Genomic DNA, 25,808 nt, shown 5'->3' on the forward strand with positions numbered 1-25,808 from the left:
CAGACCGACCCTCCAGCCTGCACGGCGCTCGTGGTTTATTGCGGTCTAGCTCCGGGCCGTGGTGCTGGGCCCTCTTCAGGTGCTCTCCTCCCCGGGCTGCGGGCAGTCCAGCCAGTACTGGGCGATGGAGCGCGGGTAGCGGGGCTGCACCAGGTCCACGCGCTTGGTGCGCAGGTTGACGCGGTAGTAGTTGTCTGGGAGAGGGGGAAAAGGGGCTGTCAGCATGGCTTTGGGGCCACTACCAGCCCTCACCGCCAGCCCCATGACAACCCAGAGCTCGGGGATGGCGCAGAGCCAGAGGAGCCCCCCCCCAGCCCCACGGGGGTCCCTGCAGCTCCCCAGCCTCACCCCCGACGAAGAAGTAGACGCTCTGCAGGGTCTCGCACTTGGATCCCGACAGCCAGTCGCTCTCGGCGTCCATGGAGTCGGAGTCGTTCTGCAGCCAGCTCCAGAACCCCAAATTCATCGAGCGTTGGCTCTTGTACCTCTTGCGCTGGCGGCGGGACTTCCTCCGGCGGGGCTGCTGCGATGCCACGTAGATCCTGCCGGCCATGGCAGCGTCCAGCTGCCCGGGGACCCCCCGCCAGTCTCTGCTGATGTACCGCGGGCCGCTCGCCCCGACTGGCAGGGAGGCAGAGGGTGAGTTAGGAGGGGGGCAGAGACATGCAGGAGCCAACATCAGCCCCACAGACAGCCCCCAGCACCTGTCCCGTGGCATAAAGGGGGTCCGAAGGGTCCCCACCCGCATGGGGTGTGTGATGGGGACATGGGGAGGCAGAGCCTGGATCTGACCCTTGCCAACCCCAAGGCTGGGAACAGCCCTGCTGGTGCTCTCCTCTTCTCCTTCTCTCATTTCTCCTGCCTGGGGTTGGGGTTTCCAACAGCATCCTTAGCCCCAGTGGGAATAAACAGCCCCAACAGTGACGCTGCGGTGTGAGTGACTGGTGAGGGGCTCGGCAGCGTGGGACACGAGGGTGGCAGGGGTGGGATGCGGGCTGAGCACAGGGGGTCGGAGCAGAGGGGGGGTCCCACAAACAGCCTGGCACCGCGCCATGTCCCGGCCCTGCACGTACTCATCCTGCTGCCGAAGAGGACCTGGAAGATGTCCTCCCAGCTGTCGCGGTTCATGAAGGCGTAGTGGTTGAACACGGTGGAGGGCGAGGACTTCTCGCACTCGGCCTGCGTGGGCTGGTGGGCGAAGTCATAGGACCAGTAGTACTTGCCTGCGGGATGGGCGCGGGGCCGTCAGCGCCCTGCTGGGGCCCTCACGGCCCCCACGGGCAGCAGGGGGGGAGGTTTTGTGCCTTACCCTTGAAGAAATAAACTCGCTCGTTGCCGTGGAAGCTGTGTGCCGGGAGGGCGAAGGCGGCGTCGATGTTGTTGGGGATGCCTTCGAAGCCATCCGAGATGTTGCGCGGGTACCCGGGGTCCAGGACCCCATCGTCGAAGCGCCAGTACTGGCTGCCCTGGGGGCGTGATGGGATCGGGGGTTCAGCAAACTGGTGTGGAGTCCCCGGGCATGGGTGCTCTGGGGACAGCCACGGCGATTTGGGGACCCACCTTGAAGAGGTAGGTCTTGCCCTGGCAGTTGATGCGGGTGAAGGCCGCGTCGATGGGGCCCTCGATGCCCCAGACATCGCTGATGAGCTTGGGGTAGCCGGGCCGCACGCTGCTCTTGTCCAGCTCGTAGAAATACTTCCCTGAAGAGAAAGGGGAGGAGGGAGGTGAGAGGTGGGATGCCAGCCTGGCAGCACGTGCCGGGGAAAGGGCCCCGGGGTACCTCGGAAGGCGTAAAGGGATCCGTTCTTCAGGTCGGTGAAGGCGTTGAAAGGTTTCCTGCTGCACAGCTCCTCGGTTTCATCCCCAGAGCCCTCATCCGTGACCCCGTCGGAGGTGGTGGGCAGCTCCTGCACGGGCTTCTCCGTCTCCAGCAGCGGCTCCTCGGTGCCCCACTCGTCCTCTGACACCGTGGGCAGGGGCGTGTGGGGCTCCGTGGGTGCTCCTGTGGGCGCTGCCGGCCTGGTGGGTGGTTCCGTGCCGGTGTCGATGGGGAGGTCGTAGTCGAGGTAGTCGTCCTCTGGCAAGGCGAAGACATCTCCCCGGGTCACTGCGGGAGGGGACGGGTCAGTCCCAGGGAGCCCTGGGTGTCCCCACGCCGGGTTTGGGTGCTCCCAGCCCCGTGGCACCAACCTGGGTGCCGAAAAAACCCGGCACGGCAGCACCCCAGTGCCAAATCCCAGCCCTGCCATTCCCCTGCGGACACGGGGGTGTGCAGAGAGGAGCCGGTGCTGGTGGCCTGGGACTCTGTTGGGACCCCTGAGGCCCCCGAGGCCAGTGGCAGGAGCAGGGGGGGGCGGCGGGGCCGGTACCTTTGGTTTTGCAGACGGTGGAGTAGTCGCTGCAGCAGCTCTGGTAGTACATGCAGAGGGTGTCACACTGGCACTTCTGCAGCGAGTTGAAGCCCTCATCGCAGCGACCCTCACAGGACTCTGCAAGGGACACCGGGCACGGAAGGAGCACCGTGGGGTGAAGGCAGCCGTGGCCACATCCAGATTGAGGGCACCCAACACGGGCACCCACCCCTGGGGGCTACGGGGGCGCCGCTCCCCACTCCCCCCCACGCAGCCACGGTGCCCGCTTCGTGCAGGACCACGCTGGGGGGGATTCACCCAGGACACCCCCACCCTCACCCCGTCCCCACGCCCCCTTGGAGGGGCTCACCTTCAGCAGCACGGGCCGGGGCGAGCAGCAGGGCCAGCGCCAGGACAGGCAGCAGCAGCCTCATGGTGGGCAGCCAGGAGCGCAGCCCTCCTGCGACTGAGCGGGCTGGAGCGTGGCCGTCGCCGGGGCCCCAGCATCCGCTGTTTGCTCAGCCTGCCCCGGCCGGGGAAAGCAAACAGGGCAAGGTCAACGTGCAGGGAGATGGGGCAGAGGCGCTCGCTGCCCCTGCCCGCTCACCCCCACAGCATGAGCTGAGCTCGAGCAGCCCTCGGAGGGCAAAGGGAAAAGCGCCGGGTTACCCTCTCCCAGAACAGCACTGTTTTTTGGGGGGGATTTGGGGGATTTTCTCGATGGCAGACAGGCTGGAAGGAGAAGTGGGGAGCCCCAAGGGAGGCAGGGGCGGGATGGGGCCGCTGGCACCGCTGCGCCCACGGAGCAGGGGCCGGGGGTGAGTGGCCGGGTGGCAGAGGGGAAGCCCCGTGCGCTTTCGCTGCGGTAGGCAAACAAAAGGCTGTGTACTTTGCTCCCATCATTCCCTTTCTGACAAATCTTTTCAGTTACTAATTAATGTCGACTCAGCTCTTTCGACAGCTCCTGATAACTCCGGGATGGTTATTTAATCGGGGCAAGGAGCAAAAGCGCACGAGGCGACGGCAACGCCACCTCCAGCAGGTCTCCTGCCGGGGCAGGAGCTCCGCTGGGGTCTGCCCAGCCCGGGGTGGCAGCGTCGCCACGATGGGCTTCAAAAAGTGACGGGTTTTGGGGAGATAAAACGCCGAGCAGGCTGGCGGTGCCGCTGCCCTCTTCTCCATGGGCTTTGCCTCTGCTGAGGGCAGTTCCTGGCACTGGCTGCTCCCACCTTTGCTGGGAAGAGTCCAGCTTGGTGTTGAGAAATGCGCTTCCACCCACAGGGAGAGCATTAGAGAGGCACCAGCAGCGGGCTAATGGGGCAGGGCTTCTCCTGCAGCCCCCCTCTGACCCCTCCTGCCCCTCGGTCCCGGCTGTGTCACCCCTGGTGCGAGCCCTGCGAGGCTTTTGGGGTGGCTGGGACGGGAAGGGCTGGGCTTGGAGCTGCTCCTGCTGATCAGCTCATCCCAAGCTCACCATCTGCCCTCCGGCTCCTCCTGGCCCCCACCAACCTCCCGGCAGATCTCTGCTGCTTGAAATCCCTCCCCAAAAGCAAAAGGAAGCGCAACAAAGCTCTCGGGGCTTGTCGGGGGGGAGCCGAAGGGAAGGGTTTGATTTTTGCCCCCTCTGAGGCAGCCAACCCTCCTGCCGTGCCACACCACCACCCCTATCGCTGCCCCGGGACTGATAAGAGCTTATCAGGAAATCTCTTACTGTTCTGTGCCGAGGGGCTGCCGCGGTCCTGCGCTGCTCGGGTCGCCTTGTTTGCTGTCTGCTGCCGTGAGCTGAGGTCCCCTTCCTGTGTCTGTCCCCGCGTATCGGATTCAGGGAGGATTAAAAGCGGCTCCGTGGCATTAAAACCTCAACTTGAATTTAAGTCCCAGTCTGAGCCGGCAGCAGCCTGCTTTTGGAGCCAAGGATTTAAGCTGCTCCTCCCAGCACTGGCGAGCAGCATCCCGAGCATTTCTGCCCAGAGCACGTCCGGCCTGGAAAAAGGAAAATAAAAGGGGCCCAGGCTGCCTCTGCTCTTTCCTTTTCTCATGCAAATCCCGAGCCCACCCAGAAGAGCTGCTCTGAATTTCCGCCACGGCCAGGGGAGCTGCTCGGCCCACCACAATGATGCAAAATACGTCCAAGCCACAGAGCCAAGAGGGCCACGGCCACGCCATGACCACTGCCACCGCTGTGCCATCGCCCTGCGCCCCCTTCCCTGGCTCTGGGTGCGGAGAATCCCAGGGAGATCGGCCACAAGGGCAACGGGGGGGTCCCTGGGGGTGATGGGGGGACAGCAGGGGCTGCGAGAGGAGGGCTGGGGGTCCGGCAGAGCATCTGCAGCGAGGAGGGGGCTGCTGCAGAGGAGCCCCTCCTCGGAGAGGCGGCGCCTGGCGCGGGTGACATCAGCTGCTGGGGAGCTGGGATGCTGAGCCTGGCCCTGGCGAGGCGGCTGTGCCATCGCTTCCAGCTCCATCCTCCCCCTCCAGCCCCACCCCACACAGCTCAGGGGTGTCCCCCCCAAAAAAAAAAACACAACAGGAGCCGCTGTCTGTTCCTGGCGGGCCCGGTGGGCGCTGAGGATGCTGCGCTAGGGGCTGCGGATGGTGCTCACCCTGCTCGTCTCCGTCTACAAACTCTGCCGCCTCTTCGCCATGTCGGGCGTGGAGAGGCTGGAGGTGCCCGAGTGCGTGAGCCAGGCGGGGTGCTGGGCTGCTGGCAGCTCCGGGGAACGCCGTGAGGTTTCTCCCGGGGTGAACACGGACGTACGGGCCGCCCTGGAGCGCATCCTGCCCGCCCTGCAGCGCTCCATCGCCTGCGCCAAGCAGGCGGCCGGCCCCGCCGAGCTGAGGCAGGCCATCGGCGAGGTTTTCCAGCTGGTGGAGGAGGCCTGGGGGATGCCCACCTTGGGCAGGGACGTGGCCAAAGCGCTGTGCGACGTGATCCGCCTGGAGGGAGGCCTGGACCTGCTGCTCAACCTGCTCTACACGGCGGAGCTGGAGACCAAGTGCCAGGCGGGGAAGCTGCTGGAGCAGATCCTGGTGGCAGAAAACAGGTGAGTCTGCAAAAAGCCTTCCCTGCCTCACGCAGCAGGGATTTCTTCCACCCATGCCCCTCACATTTCCCTGCTCTGGGCACTCCCAGCTCACCAAACCCCTCTGCAGCCCCCCACTTGCATGCGGGGTCCCTGGGCAATGCCCTGACCCGCGGCTGGAGGAGCAGGAGCAGCCCCAGCACGGGGGATGCTGGCGAGGAGCGGGGTGTCCTCATGAGCCACCTCCAGCCCAGGGCCACCCAGGTGTCCCCAAAAAGCCCTCTGTGGGCAAGATGGGGCAGGTTGGCTGGCCCAGAGCATCTGATCCAGAGGGTGAGAGGCACAACCCCTTAGCCTTAACCACAGAGGATGGAGCTGGTGCCCAGAGACTTCCTGCTGCTGACGGGGTGGAGCGGAGGCCATAAGGAGGGGGCTGTTTGGTGGCCCTGGGAGCCCCCAGCCACTAGGGCTCCTAGATCAGAGGCTGGAGATGAACTCGCTGCACCCCGGGACAGGTGAGGGCACGCAGCTGGCTCTGCCAGAGCATCGGCACGGATGGGAGTGTGTGCACACGTGTGCACGACGCATGTACAAGCATGCACACGGGGCACCCGGCACACCTGAGCGCACAGCCACCACCTGAACAGCCCCAGGGTTTCTCTCCATCCCCGTGGGTGCTGCTCATCCCCTTTGCCCCAAACCCCAAATCAGCAGACAGCTCCTGAGGCCCCGTTTTTGGGGCCGGGCAGCCAGTTTTGGCGCAGTGCGCCCGAGCCCGGCCTGCCCCAAACCAGCACATTGGGAGCACGCTGAGGAAGCCTGGCCAGAGCTCATGGCCCTGCCCCAGCCTCAGGCACAAGGCACGGCGCTGTCAGGTCGTGGACTCGCAGCCTGGCCCCCGGTGAGTGCCGTGGCAGGAAAAAGGAGCAGCGGCTAAATCGGGCAAGTCCATTAGGGTGGAATTAATCCCAGGAAACCGCTGGCACGGGCTGAGCGCAGCACTTATCTTCCTGGCAGGAGACAGCACTGCTGGAGAGGCCATCCCTGCCCTGGGAGCAGGTTGTAGCCCTCAGCCCCTCACTGCTCACCTGGGGGGCCGTGGCTGCCACCCACCCCCTGGCTGAGCTGGGAGCCAGCCGCAGGGTGCAGGATATTTTTTTTCCAGAGCTCTCCACAGCGTTTGCTGCCAAATCTGCCCCAAGGTCAGCCCCAGCCACGCGGGCTTCCCAGAAACGCCCGTCCTGCCTGCCAGCGTGGGGAGGCTGCGGTGCCCTCGGCCCCAGCATCGCTGGGGGGCAAAAAACGTCGCTGCCATCAAGGGTTTGGGCTCTGTGGGAGCAGCAAGGGGCAGCTGTGCTTGTGAATGGAGCAGAGCCACTAAAATCATTCGTGTCTAAGGCCAGGAGAGTGTTGTTTCTCACACAGGGCAGCCAAGTGCCTGTTGTTTCCCCCTTCTTCAGCTCACACCTTGTGGGCACGGCCACATCCAGGCACCTTGTTCTGGTCCCCATGCAGGACAGCACAGGGCTGTGCGTGGCTGTGTCCCAGCAGGTGACAGAGCAGCCAGAGGGGAGCGCTGGCTGGGGGCAAACAGGTTTTCAGCCCAGAGCATGAAGCAGCTCACAGGAGAGCTGGCTGAACAGATCTGCCTGGCCTTAGCCCACCCTGCACTGCTGGTTCCTACACATCTCACCCGGAGCTGGAGAGATGGGCACTGTGATCACCTCCTCCAAGGCCCGTCACATCTCGTGCTTCAGCCTGGTGGCACATCTGGCAGCTGAGACCCACAGGGAGACATCTGGCTGTCGTGGGGCACTCACCACCAAGGCCTTGGGGGGGTCCGTGCAGTCCCACCTGCCCCTCACCCACCTGCCCCTCTCCTTCCCGCAGGGATCGCATCGCTCGGATCGGTCTGGGGGTGATCCTGAATTTAGCCAAGGAGCGAGACATCCCCCCGCTGGCGCAGAGCGTCTCCGGCATCCTGGAGCACATGTTCAAGCACACGGAGGAGACCTGCTCCCAGCTCATCTCCGACGGGGGCCTGGATGCCATCCTCTACTGGTGCCGCTGGACGGACCCCGTCGTGCTGCGCCACTGCGCCATGGCCTTGGCCAACTGCGCCATGCACGGCGGGCAGGCCAACCAGCGCCTGATGATCGAGAAGAGGACGGCCGAGTGGCTTTTCCCGCTGGTGTTCTCACGGGACGACGAGCTGATCCGCCTGCACGCCTGCCTGGCCATCACGGTGCTGGCCACCAACAAGGAGATCGAGAAGGAGGTGGAGCGCTCGGGGACGCTGGCGCTCGTGGAGCCCTTCATCGCCTCGCTGGACCCGGAGCGCTTCGCCTGCCGCATGCTGGGCAGCAGCGACAGCAGCCAGGGCAGGACGGCCGAGGACCTGCAGCGCCTGGTCCCTTTGCTGGACAGCTCGAGGCTGGAGGCGCAGTGCATCGCTGCCTTCTACCTGTGCGCCGAGGCTGCCATCAAAACCAGGCAGAAGCAAACCAAGGTAAAAGGGGAGGTCGGCCCCGGGGAAGGGGGTGCCAAAAGGGAAAGGCGCCGCCGCTGCATCCCGATGTGGTTTGTGCCCCCTTGAGTTCACCCAGCATGGGGTTGGGGAAGCAAAGTGATGCTCCTTCCCTCTGTGTCCCCAGATTTTCAGCGAGATCGGGGCCACGCAGAGCCTGAAGCGGGTGGTGTGCTACTCCACCAGCAGCACCACCTCCTCCCTGGCCAAAAAGGTGCTGCGCATGATAGGGGAGGAGGTTCCTCGGCGCATCCTGCCCACGGTGCCCAACTGGAAGCCCTGCGAGGTGCAGACGTGGCTGCAGCAGATCGGATTCAACAAATACTGCCAGAGCTTCCTGGTAGGGCTGCGTGATGGGGCGGGGGCACCTGCGGGGGTCCTTCTGCCCCATCCCACTGCAGAGGTGCAAAAATCTCACCCCAGAGGTTTCCCATGCCCAGCTGCCCCCCACACACACATCAGCACTGGGTGATCCTGCCGTCCTCTCCCACCTCCCTCTGCATGCACCGAGCAGGGGCTGCTGTCCCAGAGAGAAAATTTAGCCCAAATATTCGGGGACAGGGCTCTTGTGGGTGCCAGGCCTCCAGCAGTCCCACGGGCCTGAGCGTGGTGCCTGCCAGACCCCACAGGTCTGGATCTCCAGCCTGAATCTCTCTCGGCAGGACCACCAGGTGGACGGGGACATTCTCCTGAGGCTGACGGAGGAGGAGCTGCAGGAGGACCTGGGGATGGGCTCCAGCATCACCCGCAAGAGGTAGGAGCACTACCAGGGCACGCTGGCAGAGCCAGGGCGAAGGTGTGCACCTTCCTTTTCTTGCAAGGACAAGAAGAGGGATTCCCCAAAGGGGAAACCTGGGCTGCCAGGGCTTTTCCAGAGCAGGATGCGACCCAGAGGATGCGACGTGCAGGTGTGGGGTGGGGAGAAGCCAGCGATGGCATAGAAACTGAGGCAGGATGCTGCAGGTTACCCAGAAGGGGGTGAACTTACAGATCTCCTCATCCCTTAGCTGAGCACCTCGTGCCTCTGCGCCCTGAGGACCAGCACAACCAGAGCCACGCAGACTTTTGTCCCCATTTTGTTCATTCTGCACCACGGCACGTTGGCACACACCCTCTGACGCAGCTAAAGACGTGCTACCAAACATCTCTCTGTCTTTCCTGGTCCAGCAGGGAAAGGGGGCCTTCCCCACGCTTCTACTTTTCCCTCTGCCAGGTTTTTCCGGGAGCTGACGGAGCTGAAAACCTTCGCCAACTACTCCACCTGCGACCGCAGCAACCTGGCCGACTGGCTGGGCGGCATCGACCCCCGGTTCCGGCAGTACACCTACAACCTGCTGACCTGCGGCATCAACCGCAGCTTCCTGCACCGCGTGACGGAGCAGCAGCTGCAGGACGACTGCCACATCGCCACCGGCTTCCACCGTGTCCGCATCCTCTCCGCCGCCAGGGGTGCGGGTGCCGCCGCCGCCGGCTGCGCGGGGACGAGCGCTGGGGGTTGTTTGGGATGAGTGCTTGGCTGTTTTGTAATTTTTGCTTGCTGTTCGTTGTGCTTTAGAAATGCTTCACTCCCCTATAACGCTGCAAACTGCGTCGGATGGCACCGATGTGTTTATCAGCTACCGGAGGAGCACCGGCTCGCAGCTGGCCAGGTGGGTGCTGCGGGCAGCGTCACGGCGCTGGGACAAGAGCACGAAGGGGTGGGGGGAGGCTGCCAAAATCTGCTGTGCAGATGGGGACTAAAAGCACCAAAACTACACGCTGATCCTGCAAATTCCCAGTCCCATCACTGCCATCCTGTGACACTGACTCACCCTCTTGTACTGTGCCGGTGGAGCCGCAGGAGGTGGCAGCAGGGTGTTGGTGTCCTGCTCCTTATCTTCCCCACGAGCCCAGCAACCTGTAAGCAGGCTGGGCTGGCAGCTGGCACCTTAAGGACCGTGCCCTCTGCTGCTCCTCGGTCTCACAACGTCTTGGCCGACGTGGTGGGACAGCACACGAAGCCCGGGCGCTGTCTCCTCTCGCCCCCCAGCCTGCTGAAGGTCCACCTGCAGCTGCACGGCTTCAGCGTCTTCATCGACGTGGAGAAGCTGGAGGCAGGGAAGTTCGAGGACAAGCTGATCCAGAGCGTCCTGAGCGCCCGTAACTTCGTGCTGGTCCTCTCGCCCAACGCGCTGGATAAGTGCATGGCAGACCCCGAGTGCAAGGACTGGGTGCACAAGGTGGGAGATGCCAACGGGTGGGGGGCCCGGTGGCGATGGGCTGGTGCAGGCCCTAACCCCGAGCACTTGGTGTTCCTGCAGGAGATCGTGACGGCTCTGAACTCTGGCAAGAACATTGTACCTGTTACAGACCATTTTGAGTGGCCTGACCCAGAAACCCTCCCCAAGGACATGAGGGCCGTCCTCAAATTTAATGGCATCAAGTAAGTAGGAGGAACCGGCCCCGCGGGGCTGATTCCTCGACACGAGCAGAGGACGGCTTGCATAAGCAGTAGCAAAGAGCACAAGGAAACTGGGGAGATGAGGGAGGTAGAAGAGGCCAAAGGGGAGCTGAGTCACTTCAGATACTCCGGAGCATGAGGGAGCAAAGGTCCCCACCACAGTTCTGCTCTGGATCGCGGAGCTGCCACCCCACTGCCGATGGGAGGACGCCCGTCCTCGGCCCCCCATTCCCCCAGGCAGGAGCTTCCCAAGCTGCCCGCAGCCCTCCTGCCCTGCGTTCCCCAAGGGGAAGGGGTTTTGCTGTGGCACCCGGTGTTTCTGCATTCCCCGAGGGGAAAAGGGGTGCTCCCGGAGAGCTGGGGTGCAGGAAGGGGGACTGCCGCCTGGCTCACATGCGCTGAGCTGGCTTGTGGCATCTCGCACACAAAAAAAATTAACTTTGGGTTTCCTCTCAAACGCAGATGGTCCCACGAGTACCAGGAGGCCACGATCGACAAAATCATCCGCTTTCTCCAGGGCCGGTCCTCCCGGGATTCCTCGGCGGGGTCGGAGAACGGCCTGGACTGTTTGCCTGCTCCTGGGCAGACCTAGGAGCAGCACGGCTGCCTCAGCCCCTCCGCAGACTTATCCAGGTGACCCCTATTTCCGTGGGGCCAAGTTTCTCCCTCTAGATTTTCCCCCATCCTAGTACCGTCCCTACCCTCTCTCTCCCTCAGGACCTGACACCTCTTGGCTTGAGACCAGGCCGTGGCTCAGGCAGCCATGGGGCGTTAGCCCCCCCTCCACCCTCCAAATGCAAGCCCTTGGGGCTGAAAGGCCAGCGCTCCCTCGTAGGGTGCCCGGTGAGCCTCCAGGGCAGCCCCTGGGATGGATGAGCCGTTTTTCAGGCCATCCCTTGGGGCAGCAGGACCTGCAGGCTGAGCCTCCCGCAGTGCAGGGGGTGCAGGGGGGACCAGGACAGTGCAGCCCCCCTGCAGAAGGCTGCAGCTCCCCCCAGAGATGAAGCCAAAGAGGAGGCAGCTTCCAAGGAGCTAAAGTTGTGGGGTTTTCAAAAGGGGTTCGCTGCAGGAGGACACCATGGCCTCTGCTGGGTGCTGCAGGAACATCGGTGTGGGTGGGAAAGAGCAAATAAAAGCTAAGCCCTAACAAAATCCCTGTGTTTGGGAAAGATAACACGCACAGGCCTTCCAAACTGCTCGGCAGAAGCTTTCTCTTCCCCAGCAATATCCCTTTATCACCCGAGCTTGCTCCCTCCTCGAGGCCTTTCTCCTCCTAATGCTGCAAAACCACTTTGTGCTCTTAGCTCTGGTGGCAGAGGTTTGGCTTTAGGTCACAGGAAGTTTCCAAAGGGTCTTTACAAAAAAAAAAAAAAGTGCTTTTAAACCACCACCTTTCCCTCCACCCGGTGCCTCAGCTTTACCACTTTTATCAGGTGTATTTATTTATCTGTAAGGCACAGGAGGCTGGATTGCGACTCTGCAAAACGTATATCCAGGCAGATATGGACGATGCTAACTGCTGCACTGTACTTGTGGGGTTGTTTTCCAGTGGCTGCATTTTATTCTGTTGTTGGTGCTCCACAGCAGATCTCCTATGGTCTGTTCCTTCGAGCAGGGGCTGGCACATCCCTTTGTGGCCTAGCACTTACCCCGACAGCCCTGGCTAAGCTCCTCTGGCTCAGGGACGTCCCCACGCTGCTGGATTCAATACCAAATAGCACTTGTTTCCTTTTACCAGCCTCTTCCCAACGCCCACCAGATCTTTTTTGTAGCTACTCACCTTGAAATATCAGGTAAGAGCCGCGGTTGACGCAAAGGGCAGGTGAAGGCTGCTAGGTGTGAGCACAGGCTGAGAGCACCCCGACACGCCTCTGAATTCTGCCCTCCTGGCCTTGTCCTGCTTCTCACACCTGCTTGGATGGTGATCAGGCTTTCAACAACATGGCATTTTGCAATTAGGACCAGACACTGCAACTCCTACCTGCGTTCTTCTGTTTTGGTGCAGAGCACACTTACTAACGCAAAAGACTTCCTCACTCAGGACACACTCGAGCAAGCCATGCCCAGGGAGCACCAGCCCGCCCAGCACTCTGGGAATCAGGCTGATGCAGTAGAAAATTCCTCAGCCTGTCCCTGCGCAGGCTAACCCACCCTTTCCAGGAGGCAATGAGGAGGCACAGCTATGTTCCAGCCCACAAGCACTCACCTTGGCTCTCCGAGAAGCCTTGCTACCTGCCTTAGCTGGCATGACACATAACTGCACATAAACACAACTCCTTTTGGCTTGGATTTATGAGCATATCGTAAGAAGAAAAATAAGTTAAATTCTGGTGCTTAATCAGAGCTTTATGGATAGCTCTTATCAGATCACAGATAATGGCGTAATGCTCTAAGGTTAATAGCTAGGTCTGCCCAGCGTTCATCAGAAATAGCATCACCTAATCTTCAGATTAAATATGAGGAAGGCAGCAGATGAGCCCAAAGGTGAATCTGCCAGAGGATAAAAGCAACTTGTGAGCTGCTTCAGGGAAAAATCCTGAGTAATTTATTGAAGGTCAAGGCCTCTGTGGCCATTAAAGGAGTCCCACACAAACAGTCCAAAGGATTTTTCTCTCAAAAATAACACACAGTAAGATTCTCGTGTCTTGTTTCCCAGGAGCTCTCTAGCATTTAACCTCCTCACCCTCCACTCAATAGACAAGATTTAGTTGTCCTCTACAGCTTCAGTGTCTTACCTGCAATGAGATCACAGCCCATGCCCCAGCTGCCCAGACTGTAACTCATCCTGTTCCCCTGTTAGGCGATTATCTTCACCCTGCTGAACTCACTGCTCTTGACAAAACACCCCATGCCGGTCCACTTCCAGTCAAAGCAGACATCCCCAAGGAGATCATAGAACATCCGAGTTGGAAGGGACCCAGTAAGATCATCAAGTCCAACTCCTAAAATAAATGCTTCTGTTCTCACCCTTCCTTATCCCTTTGCCATGCCATGTCAGAAAGTATTTAAAGTTGTTCTATTGGACATTATTAATAAATTTGGTTTATACTCTAAATCCCAACCTCATTTATGTTTGTGTCATATGCTTCTCTCCCCGCAGCCTTCTCACATTTGCTCTCTTGCTCTCACACTGTCTCATCTGCCGGCAGGGCAGGGCTTGCTGGCAGCAGAATTTTCCAGGCACCATTCTCTGTGGGGTTCACACTTCAGGTTCATCTTGCATGGGCTGATGTAGCTCACTGCGACCCCGGGGACTCTCTCTACCTGCTGCCCACACTCACAATGCATGGATCATGTACTTGCTTGTAGTTCTTGGAGGAGAGCCTAGAAAAACTTCGATTTTTCTAACAGAGCTTAATAGTTCCTATTGAATTTTGCCTTTGCAAGCACCCTGACACAAACAGCAAAGTAGAGCGAGTACACAGGTTTCACTTCACTGCGCAACATTTAGCGGCTGTTAATACTGGAGTATGAGGAATCTGGCGGTGGAGAAGAAACTTGCCTCACAACCAATTCAGCTACAAACATCTAATGCAACACTCACAGCATGCCCTGATCCTGGGGGAGGATAATTCTGGGCTTAGCCCATGAATCAGACAAGTAACTCCTGCCTATGTCCACCAGCACAGCTACACAGACCAAGTGGCATAACAAAACAGGTCTCAGAGTCCTCCTACTCCTCAGCCTCCTGCTTCCTTACTCCCGAGTTCTGCTCTTACCAGAAACTGCTAACGAACAGGGAACAATGTTGTAAATAAACATTTCATGTTTACTGCATATTTAAGGACAGGTTATATGCCGTGCATTACTGAAAGCTTTACTCTGGTGTTCAGGAAAAGCAAGCTATGGTTGCTCGCAAGTCCCAAAACTGCATTCTTCCTGACCCAGGTCCCTCACATGCTCATTCTTCACACAGCAGACAACTTCCTGCTGTGGCTTCTTTGCTACAAATTCCTCAGTAAAAGGAGAAGTATGAAAATAATGGAGAGAAGCATGGAGCAAGGCAAGGGCAAATCTCATTAACAGCTGACAAAAAAAGCTATCCTTTTAGGAGCAACGAAAGAGAATGGAGGTTTTATTCCTTCAGGAAGTAGCGTGTCTGCTATGCAATTTCACAGTAAGAACATTATTGCATACATCTGAACACTGTGTGCAATGCAGTGTACACAGAACTGCTGGTTTATGGCAGTTTGAAGAAAATAGGATTGAAACAATACAGCTAATTCTTTGAAAAGAACAATTACCAATACTGTGAACACAGGGGTTTGCTTGCTGGCATCAACATATCCTGAGAAGTGCAGCAGGAGTGACTTACTGACACATAATTGTGTCCAAAAACAAAACAAAACAAATTCATTTCCACACACACTAGCCCTTTCCCCTTAACAGCTCACCCCAACAGCACTGACCTGCAATATTCAGGAGACTAATATTCACAACACACCAACTGGAGCACAGACCCTCCTCCCCAGCACAGCACTGCTGGGCTACCTCTGCTTCAGTCCCGCACAGCAGGCTTTGGTCTGCTACTCACTGAAATACTCAGAGGAGAAAGTTTGGCAATTAAACCAGAATTCAGTCCTCTCTCACCACTAAAAGCATAGCACATTATCTATCCCCCCACCACACAAAACAAAACAAACCACTAACTGGCCTTGTAAATGGCCAACAGCTTTTACTCTTGATCAGATTTTGTGTCCTTTGGGTTTTCTCTGGCAGATGAGTCAACACAACAGCAAAGAGGAGTTCACATCTGCAAATCAAGTTCCTCCTAGCAGTCAGAGCCATGATTTCCAACTATCTGGCATTTAAAAATCAATAAGGACAACCAAGGCGTCATTCCCACACTAATCTGTTCTTCAAGGCAAGAACAAAGAGCAGTCTTCAGATGGACGCTGCCAAGCTGGCCAATTCCTTGTTGCTAAGTTGCTGCTCAGCCATCTGCAGGGGACAGGGAAGTATCTGAGAAGTGACTGTACTCAGGGTTTGAGTCCCAGATTTCTATCCACCTAAGAAAGAAAGAAAGAAAGAAAGAAAGAACAGTTAGAGCCTCTGAAAGCACACTGGGCCTTTGCTGAATGAAGTCAGTTTTAAAGTTTCAAGGGAACAGAACAAAATGATCCTGCCAGGAGCTGCTGCACTTCTGCCACAACTCCCAGCACATTCTCTCTCCCAGGACTAAACCAGGGGATTCATTTTATATCGTGGCACAACTTTTGCTTCAATTTGTAGAGTAACAACAGGAAGAGAGACTCCTAAAAGAGGTCCATCTCTTCCATAGGGGACTTATAAATTCAACTCAAGGCTTTGGATTTCATTCCAAGGGTGGAGTAAGCCTTTGAAGCTGTTTGGGCATAGGCAACCACAGCACTCAGGCTTCACTAGTTCATCATTAGGATTCAGCTGCCAGAAGAAATGGGCCCGCATCTCTGCTTACTGGGGCACTAAACAGCCTCCTGTAAGCATAACTGAAAATACACCTTAAAAAATGTGAGCCCCTATCCCATGTCTAAATTGCATTTTTTATATTACACTTCACAGGTCCTACAGCAAAATTTAGAAATTTGAAGTAAATTACCCAACAATAGCCGCTGGAATAAGAAGAATTATAGCCCCAAAGAGAAAGGGGAATCCCCTCATGAAGTGCAAGCTCAAAGGGTAGAGAGAGTTGAACACTCCTGTGGCCACAAGTGAACACAGCCCTTCCACACAGGCAACAGACGCGAAGAGAGCACCTGCAAAAGATAAACGAGGTTAACGGTGAGAGGGCCCTGCCTGAAGATCACCAACTGAAAAGATCTTTACCATGTCAACTCTTTCAGTGCAAACTGCGAACCTTTCTAAGGGTTTGCACTTCTGGTGTTTGTGTTGTCAAGCACGATGAGGCAAGAGCTAGGAGCAGAGACTGGGCATACTGTACTGGCCCAGCAGGCCAAACATGTTGCACTCAGCTTCTCTGTAGGAAATACCAACCCACTGACCTCCAGAACTGGTATCACAGGAGCTGACCAGGGACATTATCTATCAGCTGGATTATAAACCTTTTAGAAATGGCTATATAAATCTGTTTACTGTTAGGCATATCTTATCACTTGTTAAACATTAAGTGCAGAAGAAGACTGTACTTTATAGGCTTAGCATCATAAAGCTGGTATCAGCTGTGTGCCGCCTTCATTCTTGTGTAAGAAATGGGAATTCAGCAAAGTCACCTTCAGGTCTGTCCCATCTCACATCCCTCCTCCCCTCTCTGCCTGAAGAAGTATTCCTATGCAGTCTGTAACAGCAAGGGTAAGCTCTTCAAATGAATTACTGGGGAAAAAAAAGCAAATACGCTCCTCCTAGAGGTTATCCATGATCTTTCACCACGGTCAATGATACAACCCTCTAACAACACTGCATTTCTTCCCACCGTTACTGATCTACAGAGAAGAGTCATGGCCAGGGAAATCACTAGTTTCCACGTGTTATACAATCCATTTTAACTCTTGCTCCTCATAGTCGTCTTAGAAACAAACAGATGAATGACCAGGGCCTCAGGGTGAATGCACGGGCACAGGAGTCCAAAGGAGCTAGGGAAGTCCTAACCTCCCAAAGCAGTTTGGTTTCAATGTTCCATGACGACAAGTGTTTCAGGACCTAGCTTAAGACTACTAGCTAAACTCCTTACCCTGTTCTGTCTCACCAACCAGCTTGGAGAGTTTGGCTCTGATGACTGGAGTAGCTGCCATGGAAAGGAACAGAATTCCATAACCTGTAAGAAAAATACAGCATATTAGGGAAAGCTCTGATAAAGTTGTATTGACTTGAAATAAAATCTCCAAAGTCAGTCCCAGAAACCTGAAGCTCTGGGCGTTTTCTCCCTGCTACCTTCCAGTTCCAATCACCCTCCTGCATTTCACAATGCACTTCCATCTGTGCCTGCAGTGCAATACAGCTACCTGGAAACCTGTTATTCTAGGGACTAAATGGTTGCAGTTTCAATTTCAGTGTTTGGCCAGCTTTGTTGTTAGCAAGTCGTTGTTTTGTTGGTACATTGGCTGAAATGGAGGCAGCAGTTCCTACAGCAGCTTGAACTCCCAGAAGCACACTGTGCTCCTGCATCTACTGGTATCTCTAAGAAAAGACCCCAAGATAGATGGATTTAAGAATCTGGCATCACCTGTAAACATCAGTGGTGTTGTAGTAGCAAGGGAAATCACAACCAGTCCAGAAATATTGGAAATCAATCCTATCTCTGCCACCCAGGTGTCTTCAAGGCACAGCTGCAGCAGCCGCAGCCCTCCCAGGCTGCTCAGGTAAGCCAGGTAACTGGCAGCTGAGCCGTACCCGATGAGATCAGAGGCCCAGCAGAGAGGGGCGCCAAGTTCGTACAACACAAAGAGGTCCTTGGTTCCAAAATGGACAGTGACAAGAAGAAAGAAAGCCAGGGAGTAGAGGGTGAGCTTCCGCCTGGAGCTGCGGTGCTCCGGGGCCGTATACAGCCTGTAGACAGCCTTGTAGTGGCTGAGCGTCAGCAGCTTGGCCGGCTTCTGCTGCTTCACCGACTCCTGGAGACAGAAAGCAGCATAGAGAGCGGCAGCGAGGCTGGTGGCGAGCACGAGCCAGAAGGGGTTGATGTAGCCCTGTGCTTTGCGCCACTGGCCGCCGCCGATGCTGGCCAGCATGCCCGCCACGCCGAGGCAAGCCTCGAGGATGGCGACGCGAAACGTGCGCGCGCGTCGGTCGCTGGTGTCGGCCACGTAGGCGAAGCAGCTGGCCAGGATCAGGTTGTAGTCGCCCAGGAGGCCGCTCAGGAGGCGTCCGAGGAGAAAGTAGGCGACGTGCAGCTGCAGGTACATGACCAGGAGGTAGATGGCCGCTTGCACGGCCATGCCCACCGCCGGCAGGACGAGCGCCGGCCGCCGACCCACGCTGTCGCTCCATGGCCCGAAGAGCGTCACGGAGAAGAGCCCCACGAAGAAGCCGCCGAGGTTGATGTAGAGGTTCCAGCGGGAAACCAACGCTTCCACCTCCTGCAACACAAACACAACCCCTGAGGGCGCGGGCCGGGTGGGGAGCACCGGCAGCACCCTCAAGCCCTCGGCGGGGCTCCCACCTGCCGCAGCGGGTCGGGGTTGCTGCTGTCGTTGCCGCAGCCCGCGGGGCTGCTGCCGTTGGGGCCGCTGTAGCCGTGCTCGGCTCCCAGGCGGTCCCAGAGGTACTGGGTGGCCAGCGGGACCTGCAGGCCGAGGGACAGCGTGGCGAGGAACAGCAGCGGCTCGGCGGAGGGGCGCCAGCGCCGGGCGGGCGGCGACTGCGGCGGCTGCGGGGCGGCCATGACGGGAGCCTGAGGCGGGGCGGCCATGGCGGCGGCGGGCGGAGCAGCGGCACCGTCCGGCCCCGGTGCTGCTCCCGGCCCCGATCCCGGCCCCATTCCCGGCCCCTGTCCCGTTCCCGGCCCCCGCTCCGGTCCCAGTCCCGGTCCCCGTCCCGGCTCCGCCCCGCAGCCGCCCACAGCCCCGGGGCCAGCCCCGTGAGGGGCTCCGGGCTCGGTGAGGCCCAGCACGGGCTGCGGGGCTCGGGGCTGCGTCCCCCCTCAGCAGGCAGCTCTCCAGCCCTGTTAGGTGACCGAATGATAAATAAAGGCATTTAAACGTAAAGCCTGGTTTTGTTCCTATGCACGGCTAGCAGTGCATAATCGATCGTACTAGCTTGCAGCACATTAAAAAAAATACTTATTTTCCTAAAGGACAAAATGCCTTACGAAGTGTAACACACAAGAGGTTTTGGCAGCGCTGTTAGGTTTGTCAGGGGTTTGGTCTGCCTCGCAGAGCAGAGCTGTAAGCAGAGGCTAAGTCGTTTGTTAAATCCCAAAACAACAATTCAGAGTATTGGATGAACCAGTTTACACAAACTGGAGTGGTTCCAAATTAATGTAAACTAGCATCACTCCTTCCACACCACACCACTGTTAACGGCTACGGAGGAAGCTCCAAGAACTTCCCCTGTAGCTAAACCCTTTGTTTTGCAGTAACAGACTAAGCGCAGTATAGCATCTTTGGAAGTAACAGGACATAACCGGCAGCAGAAACAAAAGGCACAATGTGTTAGCTGAGGTCCTTTTGCAGAGCTGTATCCCTCCTAGAGACAGCACTGCAGCTGGAGGCCAGCCTTCACGCTACAGAGATGTGAAAATGAGAGGTTTCCTTTCAGACATTGATTGCAACCTTAGGACATCACAGAAAGCAGAGAAAAATTATTTTGCCACTGGCTGATTTTGTCACTGCGCCTTTTCAAATACTAATTCAACATTAAGTGGATGCAAAAATGTGGGCAATATAATTCATTTGAAAGCTTTTTCTCGTCCTTTTTGTACCAAGGGTGAAATGCTAAAGCTCAGGATCTGCAGTTATTTAACCTGATGCTGTTTCTTGTGAGCAATGTGCCTGAATCAAGCTGCCAAGAAATCCGTGAGTTTGCAGCTCTGGCAATTGAAACTCCACTTGTTTTTCAGTCATAAGCACATTAACAAAAAGAGACTAACCCCAGCAGAAAAGGATGAGAGAGAGGAATAGCAGAAGCTCTTTGTGGGGCTGACATCAGATGACCTAATGTCTGATTAAGGAGGCATTGGGGAGGCATTGGGGAGGCAAGGACAATCCCCAGACATGGACTGTATATCTCGAAACAAGACACTGTAACTCATGATAAGGAAGCGGCAGACGGACAGAGAAACGAATGTAAGGACTATAAATCTCGAAACTGGACATTGGAATTCATTATAAAGATACAACAAACGGAAGAATTAGCAACAACCAGCTCTTGCAATTAAGAAACCTGCCAATTCAGCAGATTCCTGACCAAAGGTGAAAAGTACACTGTGAGGAAGACTCGGGGTCTTCCTCCCAAAGACCCCTGCCCACGTCCCAAACACCCCTGTCCACAATTCTTGGGAGGCTCTACGCAGGCGCAAGGTGCCAAAAAGCTAATTAGCATGAGAAGCGAGGGAAGGCGGGGATAGGTAATGCATATGTATAGGTGCTTGTAGAATATTGATAGATTGATTGTATAAATTCAAGACTGCTTTCCGCTTTAGGTATGCACGATAGGAGGAGAGATCCCCCGTGCATCCAGCGCTGCAATAAAGAATATACCACTTAAAGGAATTTCGGCTTCGATCTTTGAATCAATCTGGCACCCCAGATGGGACGACCTCTCTGCCGGACCGCAGGACCCGCTGGGGACAGGACTCCCTAGGGTACCCCCGGGATTTCCCGGAGGGACTCCTTGACTCACCGGATCACTGCGGAGGCAGACAAGGACCCCATCATTGTAAGTGAGTATATTCTTTATTCTGGTTTGGTTTTCTGGTAGACCGGTCATCTGGGACTGTCCAGTAAGTCGGAAGGTGACTTCTGCAGGACAGTATTTGGTATATACTTTGTGGTTAGTGCCACAAGTATATCTGGGGACCTTGGGGTCCATCTGTATCTGGAACTGTCTGTAAGTCAGAAGGTGATCTTCTGCGAGGCAGTGTTTGGTATATACTTTGTGGTAAGCACCATAAGTATATTTGGGGACCTTAAGGAAAGAGCTCGCTTTAAGGTCCATCTGGAATTGTGTTGTCTATTTCGGTTTTCTGACTCATGGAGTATGGTATTTAACTTTGGTTATTGTTACTGTGATTTTGGCTATTTTTCTGGTGGTAATAGTAGGTTCGTGGCATTGTTATAAGAAAGATATCGTTACGGTGTTACACAGTTCGGTTTTCTGACTTATCGCATGTGGAATTTGACTCTGACTATTGTTATTGTGATTTTGGCAATATTGCTGGTAATAGTAGTTTTGTGACATCGCTACTGAAAGATAATGCGTGCCCGTATTTTTGTGAGGGATACGTTTTGTGATACGCTTTTGTAAGTAACATGTGTATTCTGAAAGTGTAAACTGGAAAATGGGGGGGCAAACAAGCAGTGAAATTTTAAAGAAAAGTGTGTTAGGATGTGTTTTAAGTCATTGGAAGGATATTGGAGGATCTGCCGGTGGAAGTGTGAACAGGAAAACATTGATAAAATATCGTAATCAGTGGTGGCCGCTTTATAAGCTGGAATGTGGAGAAAAGTGGCCCCTAAATGGAACTTTAAACTATAATATTTTGCTACAGTTAATGTTGTTTTTTGAGAAGCAGAACAGGATGAAATGTTGTATACTGATGTTTCAGCATCTCGGTGGGAAAAGGTACGGAATTAAGTTGGCCCCTGACTGAGCCTTTGATGATGGCATTAGAGAAGTACAGGCTGGAGAAAGATAAAGGAAGTGTTAAAAGGGTTGTTGAAAGTGTTAAAGGTGTTTGAAGTTGAATGAGCAGGGAAAGAGGATGTAGGAATGTTAATAGTTCTGCCTCTGCCCGAGGCAGAGATCTTAAAATCCCGGGTGTTAGCCCTTTAGGGCAAAGGGACCATGATGGGTCCGAGAGAGTTGTCACAGAAACAGAAAACCAGTTAACTCTTAAAACAACCTGAGTTCATGTGCGAGCTCAGATTGCCGATGGGACCGCTCAGGGAACTGTGGACAATTGCATTCCGCTGACCGACCCCCACTAAGACCCGAATCATCCTGAAAATTATGAACGGTTAAGTAAATACTAAAACCTGGATGAATTGGGAATTGAGAATATGCTTCCAACAAGGTCTAAAAGAAACCCCTATGGAATTTTTGGACCAACTCTGAAATGTAATGAAAATAAATAAATAAATAAATAAATAAATAAAACAAAACGGTTTGGACCTGGCTTCGGAGGACAAATTGACTAGCCTTTTCCTAGGGTAATCGACCCCTGATTTCAACAGGAATAATGGGGACTTGGTGAATCTACCCTAGCGGATCCTCCACTGGTTATAATGAAGCTAGGGGAGGAATGGAAGTGAAATTTCTTATTGATATGGGGCAACGTATTCAGTTCTAAATCAAGCATTAATGCCTTCACAGAATTATTATGTTAGGGTAAAAGATGTGTCGTGGTTTAACCCGGCCGGCAGCTAAACACCACGCAGCTGTTTGCTCACCCTCCCCCTCCCTCTCTGGTACGGGGGAGAGAAATGGAAAGTGAGGCCCGTGAGTTGAGATAAAGACAGTTTAATAAGACAAAATAATAATAATAATAATAATAATAATAATAATACAATGATGATAATAGTACCACTACTAATAATGTGTACAAACAAGTGATGCACGGTGCGGTTGCTCGCCGCCCGCTGACCGATGCCCGGCCTGGCCCCGAGCGGTCCGGCCCCCTCCCCCCCGGCTAGCCACCCCTATGTATTGTTTGGCCTGGCGTCGGATGGTATGGAATGCCCCTCTGGCTGGTTTGGGTCGCCTGTCCTGGGTCTGTCCCCTCCCGGCTCTTGCTGCGCCCCCAGCCTGCCTGTTGGCAGGACGGGGCGGGGGGGGGCTGAGGTGTCCTTGGCTTGGTATGGGCACTGCTCTTTAACAATTAAAACATCAGGGTGTTATCAGCACTCGTGTCATCCTAAGCCAAAACACAGCATTCCACCAGCTACTAGGAAGAAAATTAACTCTGTTCTAACTGAAACCAGGACAAGGTGTAACCGAAAAGGCTTATTTTTGTGAACCTTTGAAGTACAAGTTAGGGAAACAATGGGGCATACACAGATTTTTATATATGCCTAGCTCCTCATGGGCACTCTTAGGTAGAGATTTATTAGAGCAAGTAGGAGCAGAAATTGTTTTTGAAAAAAGGGAAAATGGAATTAAGTATAGGAGAAGAACAACTAACAAATGTGTTAAGTTTGGCACTAATACAAACTGACCCTAAAAGTGAAATACCTTTAGAGATCACAGATCAAGTATGTCCAGGAGTTTGGGCTACTGAAACCCCTGAAAGAGGTAAAAATGTGACCTTAATAATTATTAAATTAAAGCCAGGAGAGAAACCCATTAAGGTTAAGTAATATCCTTTGAGGATAGAAGATAGGAAAGGAATTAAAGAGATAATTAATAAATTTTTACAGTATGGATTATTGATTGAATGCGAATCAGAATAAAATACACCCATATTGCCAATTAAAAAGGCAGATGAAAAAGCTATAGGCTAGTTCAGGATTTGAGGGCCATAAATAAAATCACTGAGGATATACATCCTAGTGGCAAACCCTTATACTTTGCTGACTAAATTAAAGAATAGTCAAGTCTGGTTTACCGTACTGGATTTAAAAGACGCCTTCTTCTGCCTAGGCTTAGCCACAGAAAGCCAAAACCTATTCGCCTTTGAATGGGAAAATCCCGATTCAGGCAGAAAGACGCAGCTTACATAGACATTACTACCTCAAGGATTCAAGAATAGCCCCACTATTTTTGGAAACCAATTAGCAAGGAAACTTGAAACATGGATGCCTCCGGACACTGAAGGTGCTTTGTTACAATATGTAGATGATCTCTTAATAGCTACTGAGACTAAAGGGAGTTGTATTCAATGGACTATAAGTCGTCTTAATTTTCTGGGTTTAAATGGATATCAAGTCTCTTGACAGAAAGTCCAGCTGGCTCAACAAAGTGTGACCTATCTGGGATTTGAAATTTCGGAAGGACAACGAGAACTAGGAACTGAACATAAGGAAGTCATTTGCCAGACTCCAGAACCTCAAATGGTAAAGGAGCTACAAACCTTTTTAGGAATGACAGGTTGGTGTCGCCTTTGGATTTATAATTATGGACTATTGGTAAAGCCTCTATGTGAATTGATAAAGATTAACCAGTCAAAGTTAGTCTGGACTGGAGAAGCACAAAAAGTCTTTAAACAACTTAAACAAGAATTGATGATTTTGAAATATCAAGCAATATTGGTAGAACAGGACAACGTGGAAATTGTGATAACTAATATTGTGAATCTAGCCTCTTTTCTTAGTGATGCTCCAGCACAACCTGTGATTCACGATTGTTTAGAAACTATAGAGACTGTGTATTCCAGCCGACCAGACCTTAAGGAGGAGCCCATGGAAGATGCGGAAGAAACTTGGTTCACGGATGGGAGCAGTTTTGTTATGCAAAGACAACGTAAAGCTGGATATGCTATAACAACTACTCAGCAGGTAATCGAGTCTAAGCCTTTACCCCCTGAAACATCAGCTCAAAAGGCGGAGATAGTTGCTCTCACGAGAGCATTGGAACTGGCAGCAGGAAAAAGGGTAAATATTTGGACAGATTCTAAATATACATTCAGCGTGGTACATGCTCATGGAGCAATTTGGAAAGAACATGGATTGCTGACCGCTCAGTGAAAACACAAAGTATGCTGAAGAAATTTTAAAATTGTTAGAGGCTGTAAAACAACCAGAAAAGGTAGCTATCATGCATTGTCAGGGACACCAAAAGGGGAACACCGATTTTGAAATTGGAAATCGATTGGCAGAGGCTAAGCAGGCAGCTGAAATAACTGAGGTGAAGGCATTGTCTTAGATACCAGACGGTAAAATCCAAACTATATCCAAATTATACAAAAGAAGACTTAAAATTAATTGAAGATTTGAAAGGTAAAATGAAACCAGATGGATGAGTATATTTAAAAGATAACCACATAGTAATACCCTCTAGTTTGACATGGCCCATAGTTCTTACAGAACACAATAAAACGCATTGGGGAGCTGGCACACTGCATAAGAGCCTGAGTCAGACATTAGTGGGACGATATGATAAAACAAGTAACTCAACAATGTAGCATTTGCTTACACAATAACCCCAATACCAAGAATAGAATAAAATTTGGAATAATCGGTAAAGGAAATTATTCGGGGCAACAGTGGCAAATTGATTTTTCAGAACTCCCTAGAAAAGGGGGATATCATTATTACTGGTTCTGACTGACACGTTTTCAGGAAGGCCTGAAGCCTTTCCCTGTCGAACAAACAAAGCAAGAGAAGTGGTTAAAGTCTTGTTAAATGAAATAATACCATGCTTTGGGATTCTAGTAGCAATGTCTTCTGATAGAGTTTCACATTTTTGTGCACAAGTGGTAGAACAGATAAGTAAGATTCTAAAGATAGATTGGCAACTGCATACTCCTTATAGACCACAGGCAAGTGGACAGGTAGAAAAAATGAACCATTTAATTAAACAATAAATAGATAAAATTGGATAAGAAGCTAATTTGTCATGGCCTCAATCCCTCCCTTTAGCATTACTTGGAATTAGAGTTAAACCTAGAATAAAAGGGAATTTGAGTCCCTTCAAAATCTTATATGGAAGGCCATAGCAATTTCTATTTAGTGGAGAGGACCTAACGCAGTTAGGATCAGAATATTTATATGCTTATATAACTGAACTTCAGAAACAATTAAATAAAGTACATAAATTTGTTTTAGGGACCAGAGCTAGAGGGTTGGATCAACTAATCCACCCCTTTAAGCTCGGGAATTATATATATATAAAGACTTTTTCAGGACAACCCCTACAGGAAAAATGGAAGGAAAGTG

The 25,808-nt window shown here is 53.9% G+C and overlaps 3 protein-coding genes across 3 annotated transcripts; 1 reads left to right on the forward strand and 2 right to left on the reverse strand.

Annotated features, from left to right (window-relative positions):
* Positions 1-6: 6 nt before the first annotated feature.
* VTN (vitronectin) lies at positions 7-2,880 on the reverse strand. Its single transcript, XM_082776365.1, has 8 exons — positions 2,722-2,880; positions 2,370-2,489; positions 1,781-2,107; positions 1,561-1,700; positions 1,310-1,466; positions 1,074-1,223; positions 349-621; positions 7-194 (listed from the first exon to the last, which is right to left on the reverse strand). Exons 1-8 carry the CDS (start codon positions 2,783-2,785, stop codon positions 76-78), a joined length of 1,350 nt encoding a protein of 449 aa, XP_082632491.1. The 5' UTR covers positions 2,786-2,880; the 3' UTR covers positions 7-75.
* A 2,063-nt stretch (positions 2,881-4,943) lies between these two features.
* On the forward strand, positions 4,944-11,719 carry SARM1 (sterile alpha and TIR motif containing 1; the record flags this gene model as incomplete). Its single annotated transcript, XM_082776099.1, has 10 exons — positions 4,944-5,395; positions 7,265-7,883; positions 8,029-8,241; positions 8,564-8,655; positions 9,115-9,350; positions 9,457-9,550; positions 9,931-10,120; positions 10,202-10,323; positions 10,804-10,974; positions 11,059-11,719. The coding sequence occupies 9 exons, from the start codon at positions 4,944-4,946 to the stop codon at positions 10,931-10,933; spliced, it is 2,148 nt and encodes a 715-aa protein (XP_082632225.1). The 3' UTR covers positions 10,934-10,974; positions 11,059-11,719.
* A 2,681-nt stretch (positions 11,720-14,400) lies between these two features.
* On the reverse strand, positions 14,401-18,796 carry SLC46A1 (solute carrier family 46 member 1). Its single transcript, XM_082776143.1, is given in 6 exon segments — positions 14,401-15,300; positions 15,302-15,350; positions 15,920-16,076; positions 17,009-17,092; positions 17,501-18,353; positions 18,437-18,796. Coding segments are annotated over 6 exon segments (1,536 nt in total). The 5' UTR covers positions 18,755-18,796; the 3' UTR covers positions 14,401-15,225.
* Positions 18,797-25,808: the final 7,012 nt, after the last annotated feature.

Source organism: Aythya marila (genome assembly GCF_965140915.1).
Source record: "Aythya marila genome assembly, chromosome: 20".
NCBI lineage: Eukaryota > Metazoa > Chordata > Aves > Anseriformes > Anatidae > Aythya > Aythya marila.